At 36.7% G+C, this 18535-nt stretch overlaps 2 protein-coding genes across 4 annotated transcripts in view; one reads left to right on the top strand and one right to left on the bottom strand.

Annotated features, from left to right (window-relative positions):
* Positions 1-3169, bottom strand: part of GPAT3 (glycerol-3-phosphate acyltransferase 3) — a 78070-nt gene extending 74901 nt beyond the window's left edge. Inside the window, exon 1 of the mRNA XM_045820402.1 lies at positions 3117-3169. The gene's annotated coding sequence lies outside the window, so the exon portion shown is untranslated. The remainder of the gene's footprint in view (positions 1-3116) is intronic.
* A 2091-nt stretch (positions 3170-5260) lies between these two features.
* ABRAXAS1 (abraxas 1, BRCA1 A complex subunit) overlaps positions 5261-18535 on the top strand; it is a 24754-nt gene continuing 11479 nt past the window's right edge. The window contains exons 1-5 of one of the 3 annotated variants that reach the window (XM_045819976.1): positions 5261-5454; positions 7513-7603; positions 11227-11263; positions 15606-15672; positions 17384-17577. In XM_045819976.1, the coding sequence (XP_045675932.1) occupies positions 5368-5454; positions 7513-7603; positions 11227-11263; positions 15606-15672; positions 17384-17577 (476 nt within the window). In that variant the 5' untranslated portion in view covers positions 5261-5367. The remainder of the gene's footprint in view (positions 5455-7512; positions 7604-11226; positions 11264-15605; positions 15673-17383; positions 17578-18535) is intronic. The other 2 variants (XM_045819977.1, XM_045819978.1) reach the window with 2 other exon arrangements.

Here is an 18535-nt window from a genome sequence, read left to right as displayed (position 1 = left end):
AAACATTGATCAGTTGCCTCTCATATGCTCCCTGACTGGGGACCAAAACTGCAACCCAGGCATGTGCCCTGACTGGGAATCAAACCTGCAACCTTTCACTTTGCAGAACAGTGCCCAACCAACTGAGTCATACCAGTCAGAGCCATATAGTGACCTTTTAAAAAAAATCTTAAAAAGTCCATTCATTCAATAAGCAAATATGGAGAACATACTATGTACATGCCTGATATTATAATAAATCTTGGAAATTTAAAGAAGAATAAAATAAGAAGAAATTATGTGAAGAAATTAACTGAAGTCCATAAATTCGGAATTACTCAGGATGAATCCACTTTTTTCCCTTCCAGTCCATTTATCACTCTGCTACTGGAGCAATCATTTTGGAAGCAAGCATCAGCATATTTTGGTTTATTCTGCCTTATAGTCACATGCAAGATATCAACAATCCAGCATAGACCGGGTTGTGCCAAGCCGAGTCCCATTCCTCTTTACTGTGCCTTTTAGCAGAAAATGAAGACTTGGGGCCTTGGCTCTAGGGCAAAAACTCTGGATCTCCCGCAAGTAATTCTTGAATAAGCCCACAACTACCTCCCCAAGGGTTGCTATAAACTCCAGGTATAAATGAAAGCAAGAAACATTTCTCACCATAGAAGCAAAGGAGTCTCAGTGTGCAATAATGATTTGTCTATATACAACTATTAAGAGGCCAAACATAGCACTAAGATTTGTGTCTAAAGCATCATCTACACTCTGTTATAAAAGATTTTATGTATGTATGTATGTATGTATGTATGTATTTTTAGAGAGAGGGGAAGGGAGGGAGAAATAGAGGGAGAGAAACATCAATCAGTTGCTTCTCCCAGGCCACCAACTGGGGACCTGGCCCACAACCCAGGCATGTGCTGTGACCGGGAATTGAACCTGAGAACTTTCTGTTTGTGGGATGATGCCCAATCCACTGAACCACACCAGTCAAGGCAACTTCTACATTCTTATTTTTCTCCTAAAAACAAACAGTTAAGTAACTTGCTTCAAATTCTTATAATTAAAGGGTCTGTTTAGGTAATTTCCCAGAACAAAGAACCACTTCACAGTTAACTCAAAATAAGAATCCAAAATATATTTTAGTTTTCTTCCTGAGCTCTGGTAACCCTTTCCTTAAGTTTTGATCGGATCTTCCACACACGATGTTCCTTTTGATGAGCAGTCTGTTGCACCTCTTTTCCTCTGAGTCATTTAGGTCCTTGGGAAGACCTTCCCTAATCCCAACCCTAGGGGGAGTAAGTACCTTAGCTATCCTTGCTTCTAGCTTTATTTTTCCTAAAAGGCTTGGATCTGAATCTTGATATAAGAGATTTTGGGGGGAGGAGCTGGGAGAAAATACAGTTGGGACAACTGTAATTGAAAAATAAAATAATCTAAATAAAAAAAAGAGATTTTGTCTTTAATGTTTCTGTCTCCAACTAGATTACAAATTATTTGTTATTCAATGAACCTTCAGTAGCTAGCATGGTTACCTGGTTCAATAGTTGTAAATTCACGAATTCAAGGAAAGCATTCCTGCCCTCCAAAATTTATTCATTCCACAAATATTGAATGTCAACTTTGACCCAGACACTATTTTAGGGGTTTTTTAAAGGTAGATTAAAAGAGTTGGAAAAATAAAATCCATACCTTTTCTTAAGTAAAATTGAGAGCATGACAAGAAAAAGTTTCAATCTAACCAGAAAATGTATAAGCCATTATTCAAATATATTCAAAGCTTTGAAATTTGGGTAACTGAAAGAAATCTACTTGTAATTTAAAAAAAATAGTTCTTGAGGTGAAGATTCCAGAGTTGCTCTATTTTTCAGGTTTTTCTGAGTTACCCTATGCTAATTATAGATAAGGCAAAGTACAACCAAGGAAAAATTGTTTTCACCAATACTTTAGTATTATTTGAACGAATTTATTCCTGTCATTGTAGATTATTCCTTGCAGCATTCAGATGTCCTGTTTTAGTTTCCTTTCATCTAGAAGAATTCCTTAGTCTTTTCATTTTATGTCATTGCCATTTATGAATACAGGTCAGTTGTTTTATAAAATGTCCTTCAATTTGAGTTTGTCTGATTTTTCCTAGTGAGAAATTTCAACTTACGCAGTTTTAGCAAGAACGTTGCATAAATGATGCTATGGTCTTCTCAGAACACCACATGAGGAGGCAGCTGATGTGTATTTGTCTCTTTACTGGTGATGTTAACCTTCATTATTTGCTTAAGGGGGTGTTTAAAAGTTATTTTTTCTCCTGTAACTCATAAATATCTTTGGGGAGATACCTGGAGACTATATAAACAGACTTTTACTCAAACTTTTCCCACTAGTTTCAATTAGCTGTTGCCTGTATCAATTATTATGATGATGATAGTTATCAAAAATGATTTTCTGATTTCAAGATTTCTCCTACATTAGGTAGTGTTCTACTGTAAGGAAGAGTTTTCTCTTATAACATTTACTCATTCATTCACATCATTGTGGACTCAAAGATTCCTATTTTATTCAATGGGATGTAATCCATCACTATCATTATTTATTGTGATCTTTTGATTGCCTCAGATTTGGTCAGTATCAGCCCACCTAACTCCTATGTCACGTTGACATGTTTATATCATTCTTTGAACCCATCTTTACTTTCTGGCATCAAAAACAAGTTTCAGGCTCATCTTGTATTGTCTCTGCCTTGAAATCAACCTTTTTTCCAAGGAGCACTAGTTCCTTTTAGTGAAGAAAGGAATAAATAGTCTTTTTTAAAAAAAAGTCTTCTTAAAACAATTCTATTGTTTGTATGGGTTCAGTGTTCAAGATTTTGGTAATCAATCTCTGTTGTGATTCCATTCAGCCAATGGCATTAGTCCACACTGGTCTTAATTAGTGGACTTAATTGCCTCCTATTCAAGAGTAGTGTCATAAGACAGGAAAGTCTTCTTAAATATGACAAAATATGACTTAATTGCCTCCTATTCAAGAATAGTGTCATAAGACAGGGAAGTCTTCTTAAATATGACCTCAGACAAAAAGATTAAGGGCATGAATAAAAGTTTAAACACAAAGTTTTAAAGTTTTGTATTAAAAATAATTACCTGAGCCCTGGCCAGGTGGCTCAGTTAGTTGGAGCATCGTTGCGTACACCAAAAGGTTGCAGGTTTGATCCCCATTGGGTCATGTACAGGAGGCAGCCAACCAATGTTTCTTTCTCTCTCTCTCTAAAAACCAAAAAATATATATCCTCTGGTGAAGATTTAAAAAATTACCTTAAACACAATTAAAGGTAAAAACATCTAGGCAAAAACCACTTTCAGTATTTGACAGACAAAAGGTTAATAGTTTTCATACGCAGACACTGTTAAATCAGTAAGATATAAAGAGCAATAGAAAAGGGGAAATATATATATACATATAGCAGTAATTCACAAGAGAACAAATATAGATGACCAAAAAACATGTCTCGGTTTCATGAGCAAGCAAAGTAGTACCAATTACATCAACTGAAATTATCTAAGAGAAAATCTATGACCCATAATATTGGCAGAGATTCCATTTTATGACATTTCATTTTTTTCAAGGCACTCATTTATTATCAAATTGTAAATTAGAGCAACTTTACTATAGGGCAATTGGATGATATAAATTATATAAAAAGCTTGGTAGGTTTTGGTTTTATGGTGCTATATAGGGGAAGTGTTTCCAACTAGATATAATATTTATTCCCATAAAGGATTCAGATAAAGGAAACACAATTTCTTTACATAAAGCCTGTTTAAACATTACAATTTTCATTCAAACTTTTACCTTAATCCTATTGTTAATAGTAAGATTATTATCATTATCAATAATCTTATACATTTCTATATTCACTCATACTAATTGTAGCCCATATTGGAGCTTCACCAACAGCTGTTGGTACAACAAGGCATGAGGCTCCTGTGTCAAGGAATCTCAGAAATTTTTCTTCATCCCCTGACCATTTTACCCACTTCTGCGCATTAGGTTTTGGGTCCGAAGCCACAGAGCCCCGACACTTTTGTTAGTCTTTACCTTAATTTGACTGAGTATTGGCCTACCAGGGGTGTCCAAACTTTTGGCATATCTGGGCCACACTAGAAGAAGAGTCATCTTGGGCCACACATTGAATATATCATGACATGTAATCACAAAAAAATCTCAAGTTTTAAGTGAAGTTATGATTTTGTGTTGGGCCTCATTCTTACCTCGTAGATGATTCTTGGTCGGGTTTGTCATTGCATTAATTATTTTCCAGTTTTTAAAATTCCTCCAAAATAGGGAAATAGAGCCTGACTTGTTTGGGGCATTTTAATGTTGAGAGAACAATAGGGGATCCATTTGGCCCACTCAAGTTTTCATAGTGCTGTATTAGGATCTTTTAAAACTCACATCATGTAAGCTAGGCTAAGCTATGACATTGTAAAAGTTAGGTGTATTAAATGCATTTTCACCTTAGGACGTTTTCAATTTACAATGGTTTCATCTGGATGTACCATAACCCCATTGTATGTGAAGGGGCACCTGTAGTCTGATACTTTGCTCTCTTACAATCATTTAAAGACCATATCTTTGTATATCGTGTGTGCATATATTGTCAAGCCCTGGTCTTCCCATTCCCCTTATAATTTATATCAAGTGCTCCAACACTATGGTTAATACCTGTCATTAATCTGTCAGAACAATGTTTAAAAGTCTATGTATCTTTAAGTTAACCGGAGTCCATAATTTTCTAAAAGAAAGCACTCAGAGAAACCCAAATTCTCTCCCGCTCCCCACCCCCCACGAACATCGCTGGAGAGTTCTAGGAAAGACAATCCCTGACAATCGACTTAGTATTCCAGTACCTCCATTAAGTAAAGTTCAGCATCATGCAGTTTGAAAACCATAAACTCAGCAGAGCCGTTGTAGTATTACAATGTCACTAAGCCATGCTTCCATTATGCCACGGGTCCCTCAGAGCAGCTGGCCACCAAAACGCGTCCTGTACCTTCCCAAGAGGTGCCCACCAAGCAGCCTAAAGGGCTAAGTCTTCAGAGAAGCTAAGATACGGCCCCGAGCTCGAAGCCGGGTAAGGAAGCGCCTGTGGCAAGCCCCGCCCTCCACTGCGGCCTAGCAGTACACTTCCCAACACAACACGCCCCCACCTCCCCAGCCTGCCCGCAGCGAGAGCGCCTCGCCTGTGCGCAGGCGCGTGCACCGCCCCTCGCTCGGCCCCGCCTCCTCGGCTCATCGCGGAGGGCTGCTTTTCCGCGGAGCCGCTTCACTGATAAGGTTCCGGGCCTGGGGCGCTCCATCTTTCCTTTAGTGCACCGCCTGAGCCGTTTAAACATGGAAGGCGAGAGTACGTCGGCGGTACTCTCCGGCTTTGTGCTCGGCGCGCTGTCCTTCCAACACCTCAATACGGACTCTGACACGGTGAGCTGAGGGGCGGGGCGGGATCCAGTGTCTCCTCGTGGTCTCCCCTAGCCGGCGCCCTCCCCGCCCGCCAGCTCCCTGGTGGCCTTCGCAGTGCCGGCCTCAGTCCTCCGGACTCTGCCTTCTCTGGCTCCCGGGCCGCGTGAAATGTCCTTCCTAACCGCTAGGTCTTTTGCAGGATTAGCCCTCTCTTTTTAAAAAAAAATTATTTTTAATTGAATTTATTGGGATGACATTAGTTAATAAAATTATGTAGGGTTTAGGCATACAATTTTACAATGCATCATTTCTACGTTGTATTGTGTGTTCTCCACCCTTTGTCATGTCTACTTCCATCACCATTTATCCTCCCTATACCCTTTTCCACTTCCCTCCACTCCCTTAGCCTACCCTCTTCTGAGCAATGTTTGTCCTCGTGCCCCTATTCCACTGACCCACATGCGCTCCCATTTCTCACTTTCAGCAGCCCCCCTTTTCTGTTTCACCTTGGTTGTGAAAGGGTAGAAAGTTCACATAGCATTAGCCTGCTGCCGCCAGAAGGTTGCCGGTTTACTTTCAGTTTCTAGTAACTACCGACAGTACTTCCAAAGACAACTGAATTTTTTTATGTGGAGCGGCTGCTGTGCATGTTTGTTGAAGTGGTACGGTGGTTAAAGGAATAAGAGATGTTGCATCCAGTGACTGTTTGGGGGGAATTCTTAGTGGATGAAAAAGCTTAGTTTGGTATTTATATCTGACTTTTGCAATAGTATTTACCTTATTAAATTGTAAGGTTGCACCTAGTTCCTTTTCTGATGCTTTCAGTTATGATTTAAACATTTATGTTCAAATATTAGATGTTTAAAAGCTTATTTTACAATGGATAAAGTGGTGAAGTACTTTTTTAAATATAGTGCCTACTTTTAAAAACCGGTATTTTTATGAAATCAAACAGTGTAAAACTTCCCAAGTAGTGCCTTAGAGTGTTTAGTAACTTGCGAATACCATGCTGAATAAACTCTAATAATTTCTTAAATAACCTTGTAGATTACACCTAGAAAGGAGCAAATATATATGACAATTTTAAATGTATATAGCTGTGGAAATTATTTTGTGATGTCTTACTGTAAGTATAAAGAGTGGGTCCTGTAGCGGAAAAACTTAGCTGTTGGAAAGTACCATAATGTTAGGCCTTTGTCTCTCAAATCTTTTCCCTATAGTCTTGAAAGGTGATTTTCTAGATAGTTATACTTGCATTGTCCCTGCTTCCTTTCCCAGGATTTGTCTAGAGCGCAGAGTTCTGGATTGATCCTTTTTGTCTAGTAAATACTCATATTGTAGAAACATGCTTTTTGTGCTCTTATTCAATGAAATGGTGAGGGGGTGGCATTTGAAATTACAAAGAAGTCAAAATCTTCCTTGTCTGTCAAGCACAATGGATCTTTCCATGTGCCAAGAAAAATAATGGAATTGTCTCAAACTCAAAAAATCACCACTGTTGTGGGGAAAATGCATGTATTTTTTTTTTAAAGAATTAAGGCCCGCAGCTCCCCTTTTAGAAAGCAGACTGGTACTGAATTTCAGATCTTTAATATTTTGCATGATTTTTAATCTAGAAGCATTGATCATTGCATCATTCCATAGCGCTGAAGCCTCCATTGGCTCCCAGAAGTATGTGCCATTAATTTAGAGTCCTTGGCTAATCATTTGGGGTGTTCCATTATTGGAGTTACTCCTATCTATGATTTCCTTACAAGTGGGAGCCTTCAGATCCAAGGCAAACTGCTCTGCTCTTAAATCTTCAGGCACTGTGTCCTCATTTCTGGCTTTAAGCCTTTCATGCTTCCAAATGTGCCAAAGTCACAGTGGTTTATAGTATTTTCTACTCATTGGTATTTGACTGTTAATGTTTCCCAGCTAACCTGGAAGTGCATCTGGTCTTTTCTGTGCCCCCAAGCTGGAAGCACATATTGTATATACTCTTAAGTACTAGTACTTAGATAGTGGTTAGTTAAGTGACTGAATGGTAGTACTATCAGTATATTCCATATACTTACTGCTTCTTATTTTTATCCATAGGAAGGTTTTCTCCTTGGGGAAGTGAAAGGTGAAGCCAAAAATAGCATTACTGATTCCCAAATGGATGATGTTGAAGTTATTTATACAATAGGTAAGTCACTTATTTCTGTGTCTCCTATTTGTGATGGTTTATGGTGAAAGTGATCAACATAAGTTACTTTTCAAATTAATAGGAAAAAACATACAAAATTTAAAAAGCAGATTTTAAAAGAATATACTGCCCCCATTTCTCAATTAAAATTATGGCAATGGCCTAGTTTGAAGTAGGAAACAATCTGGGACATAAGCAGGTAAGATTACTTACTGTGGGGGGGCAGGGATGAAATAGCACCTGCATATATTTAAGTAGCAGAAAGATGGCCAAGCAAAAGGAGAAGGAACCAAATTTCAAAACCAAGAAAAAAGGTAAAAGCTTGGACAAAAATGTTAAATACTACAGAAAAGTTAGAAGATGAGAACTGAAAAAACTCAGTGACTACGAAATTTAAAACCTTATGTAATTTCTAGAGTGTAATGGGGGAAAAAAGAGACCGCAAGGGTTTGCAGAGTAAGTAGTGAAGTAACTGTAGCTCGTGACAGCTGTTTTTTCAGGGGCAAGAGGACAAAGAGAGTTTTAAAACATATAAGGAGTTTTCTGATTAACATATACAGTTTTGTTTTTTCATTTTCTTTGTCTTCACCAAAGATAAGGGTTTTTGGTTTTTTTTTTTTTGGCAGGGAAGGTAGGGGTTGTCTGTTTGTTTGTTTGTTTGTTTGTTTGTTTCAGAGATTGAGGAAGGGGGGAAGAAAGAGAGAAAAACATCAATGTGAGGGAGGAAAATAGTTTTGGTTGACCCCCGTACATGCCCTGACTGAGGATCAAACGTGCAACATCAGTGTGTGCCCTGACCAGGAATCAAACCCTCAACCTTCTGGTGTACAGGACTGTGCTCCAACAAACTGAGCTACATGGCCAGAGTTGATTAACATATACAGTTTTTTTTTAAACATGTTTAAAACAAAATTGGTGTACTTTATAAAAAATTTGGCATGACATCATTCTATGGCATGACCATTTTCCCACGTTAAATTATTCTCTAAATATCATTTTTTATAACTATTATATTGTCTATGACCATACTCTTATGGCACTACATAATTTCAGCAGTCCTTTAAATAAGTAAATTATGATCAGAATTACTTCCAATTTTTTTAGTATCATAAGTTGCACTACAGAGAACATCCTTGTCCATATCTATTAGACATTTTCCTGGGAATGTGATTATAATGTCAAAGGATATGAACATTTTTAAGGTTCTTGATTTGTATTCACAAATTGCTCTCTGAAAAGAAAGATACCGGTTTATATTAAAACTATCCATGTTATTTTGTTTGCCATTTTAAAAGGTTAAAATGGAAGTACATGTACATGTATATAAATGTAGTATATATGTGTAAAGTAAATATATGAAGTAAATTTAAACTTACTAGTCTCTGTGGTAACCACTGTTGGTTTCATAAGTATTATTTTACTCATTAGCAATACACATAACACACGTGTGTATATTTTTATTTGTACAAATGGGATCATACTATATAGGGATAAATACCTCCAATATGTCATTAGTGCATTATAGTATCAATGTGTAGAGTCTGCCATTCTTTCTAATGGCTTCAGAGTCCCATTATATGGATGTACCATAACTTATTTAAACAGCTATGAATGACTTTCTATTTTTTTGTTAATATAAAACAATGAAATAGTGGACATTTTATGGTGCATATATCTTTGTGCCTTTGGATATACCTGAAATCAAGTTCCTAGCGGTAGACCATTGCAGTTTGGAAAAGTCATGCCATCTTAGATTCTTCCATAATATGTAAAAGTGCCTGGGTCCCCACAATCTTGCTACTATTAATTATTAAGTCTTTTAGTCTTTGCCAATTTGGTAAGGAAAAATAATAATTGCTTTAATTTGTATTTCTTAATTACAAATGAGGTTAAGAGTTTATGTATTTGACCTTTGGGGGAGGGGCTTTTTCTTTTAATTGGCATGCTACTCAGAGTATCTAACATATTTTGAGGAGTCTAATTAAGCAGTCGTTTATTGAGCAACTTCATTGTGCCAGGAACAGTGCTTAACTTTAAGATGACAGGCAAGTGCTGTAGAAATGCTTAAGTATTTCCTCAAATTATGTTAAAATGTTAGATTACTTTTTTAAAAAAGTTTTATTTATTTATTTTTAGAGAGAGGAGAAGGGAGGGAGAAAGAGAAGAGAAACATAGATGTGAGAGAGAGAAACATTAATTGGTAGCCTCCTACATGCCCCGACTGGGAACCAAACCTGCAACCCAGGCATGTGCTTTGACCAGGAATCAAACCAGTGACCTTTTGGTTTGTGGGATGATGCTCAACCAACTGAACCACACCAGCCAGGGCAAAATATTAGATTACTTAACACGCATGGCAACAGATAAAGTCCAAGATATATGAATTATTGCATTGCTTTAGTTAATGAGATTTTCATTTTTTAGAGATTTCATTTATTTATTTTTAGGGAGGGAGATAGAAGGAGAGAAACATCAATATGTGGTTGCCTCTCGCATGCTCCCTACTGGGGACCTGGCCTGCAACCCAGGCATACGCCCTAACTGGGAATCGAACCAGCAACCCTTCGGTTCGTAGGCCAGCACTCAGTCCACTGAGCCACACCAGCCAGGGCAGAGTTTCATTTTATATGTTCCCTTATCTACACCAGAAAGTGTTTGGCTGTTAACAGTTACAAAGATTGTGTTCAGTGTTTTTCAGACAGAGGAATTTATCTGAGGTTAGCATACATTTGCTAGAAGAAAAATGTCTAAAGAGGATGATCACTTTTCGTATTAGATTTATTTTTAGTGATGGGAATAAAACTCACCTCTTAAAAAGATGTTTTGGCCCTGGCTAGGTAGTTCAGTTGATTAAAGCATTATCTCAGTATGCCAAAGTTTCTGTTAGATCCTGGGTCAGGGCACATGCAAGAATCAACCAGTGAGGCCCTCGCTGGGTAGCTCAGTTGATTAGAGCATTGTCCCAATATGCTGAAGTGGTGGGTTTAGTCCCTGCTCAGGGTACATGTGAGAAGTGTAAATAAGTGGGACAACAAATCAATGTTTTACTCCCTCCTCCCTCCCTCTCTTTCTTCTCTCTCTCTCTCTCAAATCAATAAATTAAAAAATAATAATTTTAAGAATCAACCAATGAATGCATAATGGGTGGAACAACAAATCTATATTTCTTTCTCTAAAATCAGTTTTTCAAAAAAAGATTTTTTTTTCCTTGATAGTTTGTAGTTAACATTAACAAATCCTTTGTGAAGCAACTACTTGGAATAGCAAAAGATAATCCCATTAACAGCTGTTTTTATCAATAGGGTAAAATTAGAGCATACCCCTTTTTAGAATTTAAATGAAAATATAGCAGCTTTGAAATTATCTTTTGTGTTATTGTTAGTAACATTTAGAAGGAGTATGCCACTCTAGTTAGGAGTGAGGCATTTTGAATATTGGTCCTGCAGATTTAATATCTCTGCCTGTTACCGCATCTTTAAAATGAAAGGAATGATAACATCTGTCTCATAGGTTCATTGTGAGGTTTAAATGAGGTAATGGTAATGTACTTCCTGGCACAAGGTGTTCAACATGTTATTCAAATGACAATTAATGTAATTATAACTAAAAATTCTTTTTTCCAGACATTCAGAAATATATTCCATGTTATCAGCTTTTTAGGTGAGTAGTAAGAGCAAGTAAATAATCCTCTGTGAAAATTACTCTCTGCGAGTGAAGTAATTTTTAAAACTAACAAAGTATCATTGTTATACATGGTGGTGCCAATTAAAATGAAAAGACTTTTTAAAAAATACATGAAAATTCACTTGTTCATTTCAGCCTTATTGATTAGTTCGTTTTCTGTTTTTTTAAAAACTTTATTTAAAAGATTTTATTTACATGGTCTGTTGCTTCTCTCACACCCTGAACTGGGGACCCTGCCCACAACCTAGGCATGTGCCTTGACTGGGAATCAAACTGATGACCTTAGGGTTCGAAGGCTGGCACTTAATCCACTAAGCCACAGGAGCCTGTGTTGTTCCCTATATTTATATGTTTGCTTTACCTGGTCTCCACTATCTCTCCCAGTACCAGTTTACCATGAGGATTGCTTTTTCTTCTCACATCCACTCACCTCATTGCATATTATAACTTAGTGACACATTCTCATACATCAACAAAAAAAGCAAGCTTTTTTCTACCTTTTTATTCCAGTTTATCATCTATTTCCCCATTTATATTTTTCAGTGTTATCTTTTGTCTGTTAAGCAGTTAGTTTCTTTAACCTGCTTCCTGTTGCTTCTCTAGGGTGGAAACTTGTGCTCCTAGTCCGACAGGTGGTAGTTGATACAGACACCGGCCAGCAGTATCTGCGGCATTGTAGATGAGACAAGACAAATTCACACGGACTACAGAGTCCCGTGGAGGAAAAGGGATGGCACGGCTACTCTCTCAAGGGGAGAGGGCCCCTACCCTTGCCTTGACAGACTTTTACTGCTTTTCCTGGCACATTACATTGAGGATGGTCCTCATTTACTATGCACAGGTTCCCTTTAGGTGGTTACCTTTTACAGAAAACAAAGGAGAGGATGCCACTAATCACATCACAGAAGACGGATATTTGCAAATGCAAAGAGAAAAGTGGTTGAACTGGTTCCACTCATCCATGGAAGGCTTAGCATAGGTTTTAGGAAGTCACTTTAAAGATACGCAGTAAACATTTGCTGCCTCAATTTAGTGTGAGTGAATTTTAGCAAAAAGCAAGTCTCAAAGTGGCCTAGGTACAATGCAGGCCTGATTGCCCGTGGGAAAACCTATCTGTGAGTGTGGGTCCTGTGTACCAGACCTCACTTTCCACTGACCTTTGCAAGTGGAAGCTGGGCCCACACCATGCAGAATGGTCTCCTATAAGTGGTAGCACTATTATCCCTAATATAGGCTGTGATATTTTTAAAAACTTTATTGAGGTATTGCTACGTACATATAGAAAAGCACACAAATGAATTTTCATAAAGCACACACCTATAACCACAACCTGGTGTAGTTTAAACAAAATAGCTTTATGGTTTATGTAAACCATACATGAAAAATCAGCATTATTATCTTACAGTCATACTGTATGTACTTATCACTCAGGTTGTGTAAGGGTTGCAGTGGAGCATGTTTAAGGTGAGAAAGATTTATGGTAGGAGATTATGGAAATAAAGGCTTAGTATAACCTTAAACTGCTGTACCGAAAGAGGTACAGCTCCTATAAATGCCTTATATATAATGACATACAAAAATAATTATTGAATGACTAAGGTATTCTTAGTGGAGACTCATTAAAAACCAGCAAACTCCAAAAGGTTATGGGTTCAGTTCCCAGTCAGGGCACATATCTAGGTTGTGTGTTCAATGATCAGGCTGCGTACAGGAGGCAACCAATCACTGTTTCTCTCCCCCCCCCCCCTTTACTTTCTAAAAGCAATGAAAAAAAAATAATGTCCTCAGGTGAGGATTAAAAAAAATAAACCGAGCAAACAATTAAGAGAGTTAAAAGTGATTCATATCTTCTGGTGACTACCTTAAATAATTAGACCAACTTAATAGAGTCTTGGAGCTGAGGAAACCATCTGATCCAATGATGAGAAACCTATGCCTCAAGGGCATAAGGAAAACCACCTAAAATGACTCCCATTTTAAAAAGTTTATTACATATTTTATTTTCCCTTAGCAATAAAATAATAGGCCTAAGAAGTTCATGATGTAACCAATGCCATAGAACTGGTTAATGGTAGAGCAAAAACTAGAAGCATCAGGATTTCTTGAGTTCTAATCCAATCTTATACCACATAGTTTTCCCTTGTTTTAAAATAAGTGAATGTGTAAAAAACAGTCTTCTGTTACCATACTTCTGGGACTCCAAATTGGATAAGCTTTAACACCAGTTTTATGTTCTCGCACATAAACTGGGTGACAAAGTTATGGCCCCATGGCCTGTTCTTTATTTGGCACTCTGTCTATAAATCATTAGTATATTAAGGGTTGTAAAAACAAACAAACAAACAAACAACAAAAAAAACAGAGGGATACACAACAGAGACTATGTGTCCAGCAAAGCCTAAAGTGTTTACTCTCTGGCCATTTACAGAAAGTTCAACACTGCTCTAATACATTGCTTATCAGAATTTTCCATTGAAATATTGATTCACCTCAGGAATCTGGGAGTTCTTGGAAAACAGCTCATTGAAGCCTAAAACTTAGTCACTTAAAAAAAATTCATGTTAAAGAATTTAAAATGAATTCTGCACAATACAGGATGGGGCAAAAGTATGTTTACCATTTTCAGTATGCAAAACAGTTTATTCTTATATTATTTTTTATTAATTATTGTATTATTTTACATATGAACAACTGTAAACCTACTTTTGCCCCACCCTGTGTATCTGTGTCTATTTTAAAATGCCCCCTTCCCAAAAATGTCACATAAAATCAGTGCTAGCATAGATAAGGTATACACTGTTACCTGTTGTTTCCTGTATACCCTGGTGTATTGCCTTATGTCCCACTTTGAGAACCTTAGAAGCAGACAATCCTTGAGAAATACAGGAAAAACCTCTTGTATTTAGAGGTTTCATGTTGGGATAATAAACAGTAAAATACAGAGATCTGGGATCTGTTTGATGAACTGACTAGCCCCCCCTTTGGTAGGTGGGGGGCTAGTCAGTTCATCAAACACTTTATTTTCCCAGTAAAAAATTTTAATGTAAGCCTTTGTAAGTTAAAAAATAAAAAATATATATACATATAGCCCTGGGTGGCTTAGTTGGTTGGAGCCTCATCTCATACACCAAAAGGAGGCAACCAATTGATGTTTCTGTCTCATATTGATGTTTTCTCTCTTTCTCTCTCTTTCTCCCTCCCTCCCTCTCTCCCTCTCTCTAAAAACATCGTTAGATGAGTATTAAAAAAAGAAAGACACATATTGCCTGTTAGGATATACAGGATCTGGCACAAATAGCACCCCTTATGTTATTACAAAATCTTTTATTAGAAAATCATAAGCATGTAATTCTATAACATAACAGTATCACACTCAAGCATATCTTATGACATTTTAGGTGAAATGTTCAAATTAAAACTATACATTATTACACCCATATTATTGCCCTACCAACAACCACACTTAAGCAGGCTTTATGTCTGCTAGACCCTGTATGTTCAGTTCTATGTAACTTAAGGTCTTTAGTGTACAGATTACTATTAAAAGCCTATTACAGTGACTATTATTTGTAAAGGATTTTGCATAACAGTTATTGCATCATCATAGAGAAGAATATTGTTTATCTCAATGAATGTTAGTAGGAGGAAAATGTTACTTGCATTCTGTTATTATTGGAAGGGAAAGAAGGCTGAAAGTAAATGCTTTAGAATTTTTTAGAATTATCTTTGAATTCTTCTTACATCTTTGACTTTCCAACTAAAGAACAAAGACCACTAAACTAAACCGTACCTTGTCCCTCACCCCCAAAAAAAGAAACCCCAAACCAACCAACTCCTGAAACACCTGAAATACTTCTCTGAATTTAATGCAAGTTTTGCTTTTGGAATTAACAATGAATAAATTGCCTTTTTATTATTGTGCTTCATTACTCATTTTACACATTTTCATATGTACCTATATATTTTTTAAAGTTGTCATAAGTAAATTATTAATGAATTTTAAACTGGTTATGTGAACTTATAAATACTTGTATTTAATGATGTTTGTTTTGTTTAAAAAAACGTGATGTGCAAACTCATCTCTTGAAGTTACTCTACTCCTTTTCCTTTTTCATTGCTTATGGACCTCATATTCTATCACTTTAAGTCTGTCACTTTGAGAACTTTCTCTACTGTTTATTTTAGAACTTCATCTGACACACCAGTGGGTATATGGTTTTTGGTTGTTAGGTTAGGAGTAACTATAAAATTAAAGGTAATAATAAAATCATTCACATTTTTAGTTTATTTGAAATGCTTTTAATTTTGGCTTTTACAGCTTTTACAATTCCTCTGGTGAATTAAATGAGCAAGCACTGAAGAGAATACTATCAAGCGTCAAAAAGGTATTCCCTTGTTTACTTTGTCTTTTTTATTGTATTTTCAATTCCTAAAAATGTGTAATGTGTTGACAGAACTTTTATACAGCGTGTTTCTTCACAATGTCCTCCTATAACACAGGTAAACCTTTTTCCCCCCCAGAAATGTAAAAGGGCTGCTCTGAAAGCAAAACTAGTTATTAAAAGTGTTAATCTTGTTTTAATCCTTCCCTTGACTATTCTAATGAACATTGATCTTGTCCTCTTCTGTCTGCCCACCATATCCCTTCCCAGTACTATTTATCCTAGGATTTAATCCATTACTGTTTTTACATAGCCATAGTTACTAGTTTTTATATTGCAGGAACAATTTTCTGTACAGTGCCTTATTTGAATCTTCTACAGTATCCTTGGTGTTCAGTTAAAACTTGTTGAATGATCCAAGTACATTTTTCTTTTCCAAATACTAAATTCTTCCTGGGTCCTGTTTTTCTCTTAAAATCTTTTGATCCCTGAGTTCAAAGTAAAAGTAAATTCAGTAGAAGTTTCTTTCAAAAAAAAAATCCTTCAGTGAAAATGCATGGGCTTTCCCCCTAGTTATATTTGGGCAGTATTTGAAAAGGTACCTTAGCCCTGGCCATGTGACTCAGTGAGATGAATGTTGGACCGCAAACCAAAAGGTTGCCAAGTTTGATTCCTGGTCCAGGTCCCCCATTGGGGGTATGCAAGAAACAAATGATTGATTTCTCTTGCACATCAGTGTTTCTCTCCCTCTCTTTCAACCTTCTTCTATCTATAAAAATAAATCAAATTTAAAAAAGGAAAATTTACCTGTAAAAAGTTTGTTTTTTAGAAGTAATTTTAATTTTCTCAATTTAAAAGAGCAAATATAAAATTTAGTTGCTAAAACTGTCAGATCTCTAAGCAAAGTGTTTATTTTTTTTACAATCACTAAGTTTTCAGCAAATGAAATTTGTATTTTTAATTAAAAAAATACAGGTTTAGTAATACCAAAAATACACTTCCTTAGCATGTTACAGATTCCAAAACCTCAACTTTGTGAGATAGGTGATACCATTCCCATATCAATGTCAGTTTTAAAAGTTACTGGGTTCAGTAAACGAAGTGTCTATATAGGAAACTTAACTTGTTTTCTTTGACTGTCTTAATCTAAATTTTGACTAAAGATGAAGATTTTAAGATAGCAAATGCCATAAAAGAAGTTAATCTCTCCCCCCCCCCCCGCCCCAATCTATATTGAATAAAATAGGCCCTGGCTAGGTAGTTCTGTTGGTTGGAGCACTGTTCTGATACACCAAGATTGCGGATTCGATCCCTAGTCAGGGAACATAAAAGAGGCAAACAATGAATTCATAAATAAGTGGAACAACAAGTCATTGTTTGTCTCTCTCTCTTCCTCTGTCGCTCTCTGTCTCTCTTCCCCTCCCCCTGCCTCTAAAAATCAATTAAATAAAAAATAATAATTAAAAGAAATAGAGAATAAAATTTAGTCCTGAAACTGAATGGAAAGTAATTTAACTGCAAGACAGTTTGCATACTTTACAAAGTGTAAAGTGTATATTTAAGTGTAAGTTTTGTTTACATATAGTCAAAATATTGCTAAATATTAAGAAAGCCATTTTTTAAGGCAATCAATTTTATAGCTTATGACAGTAAGATACAATAATTGTAACCATTAAGGTATATACCTGATATTTTTTTCTATATTTCCTTTCAGGATGTGGTGGGTTGGTATAAATTTCGACGCCATTCAGACCAGATCATGACATTTAGAGAGAGACTACTTCACAAAAACTTACAGAAGCATCTTTCAAGCGGGGAACTTGTTTTTCTGCTATTAACACCAAGTGTAATAACAGAAAGCTGCTCTACTCATCGACTGGAGCATGCCTTATATAAACCTCAGAAAGGGTAAATGTTGGCCAATCACTGGCTATCCTCAGCTAATGGAAAAATATACCCAATATTTTCATAACACTTTTTGTAGCTTACCAAGTATTTTCATGCATTGTTGCGTTAGATTGTCATATAAATGCTCTGAAGTCTGTCTTATCATCCGTTTTTTAGATGGAAAAATGAAGGTCAGATAAGGAAATTAGCTCAGTATGGAACGTTGACTTACGTTTCTGGCACTGAGGGTTTGCTATTAGTTAACATAGGGTAGAAAAAATATGTGTGCTTTAGATACTGGTTGCTGAAGCATATAATGTAGAACTTGAACCTAGGTACTTAAGCAGGTAACCTCTACAAGGAAGCAAGGTAGTTCTTTTTTTTTGTTTAAGATTTTATTTATTTTTAGAGGGGAAGGGAGAGAGAAAGATGGGGAGAGAAACATCCATGTGTGAGAGAAACCTGGATCAGTTCCCTCTTCCATGTTCCCACCTGAGGATGTGGCCCACAATCTAGGTATGTTTCCTGGCTAGGAATCAAGCTAGCAACCTTTCAGTTTGTAGGCCAGTGCTCTCAGTCCACTGAGCCACACCAGCCAGGATGAAGGTAGTTTCTTGATGATATACCAAAATTGAGTTAACAGGGACTTCCCAAAGGTTACATAAACAACATTTTCATGGAATATGAGGAGTAAGTTAAGACTGTCAACTAAGGTTAATTTCATTCATAGAAGATAAGACAAATCTCAACAAGATTGCCTTATTTTGGGGGGGGAGGAGGGGTACCAAATTACTTTATTTGAAGGCATGGAACAAATGAAGGACATATGTGGATGATTGATACAAGTTATAGAAAAGGTAAAGTTAACTTCAACATGCACGTACTACTTTGGTGACCAGGGATGTCATGCACGTGGCTGTGGGAAGGCAGCCTGAAGCTTATTAAGCTCTCTGTACTGTCTCCCAGGGTGTGTTTGTCA

Source organism: Phyllostomus hastatus, unplaced genomic scaffold, assembly GCF_019186645.2.
Source record: "Phyllostomus hastatus isolate PE091 unplaced genomic scaffold, TTU_PhHast_1.1 phas_scaffold_39, whole genome shotgun sequence".
NCBI lineage: Eukaryota > Metazoa > Chordata > Mammalia > Chiroptera > Phyllostomidae > Phyllostomus > Phyllostomus hastatus.
This window is presented reverse-complemented; position numbering and strand designations above follow the sequence as displayed.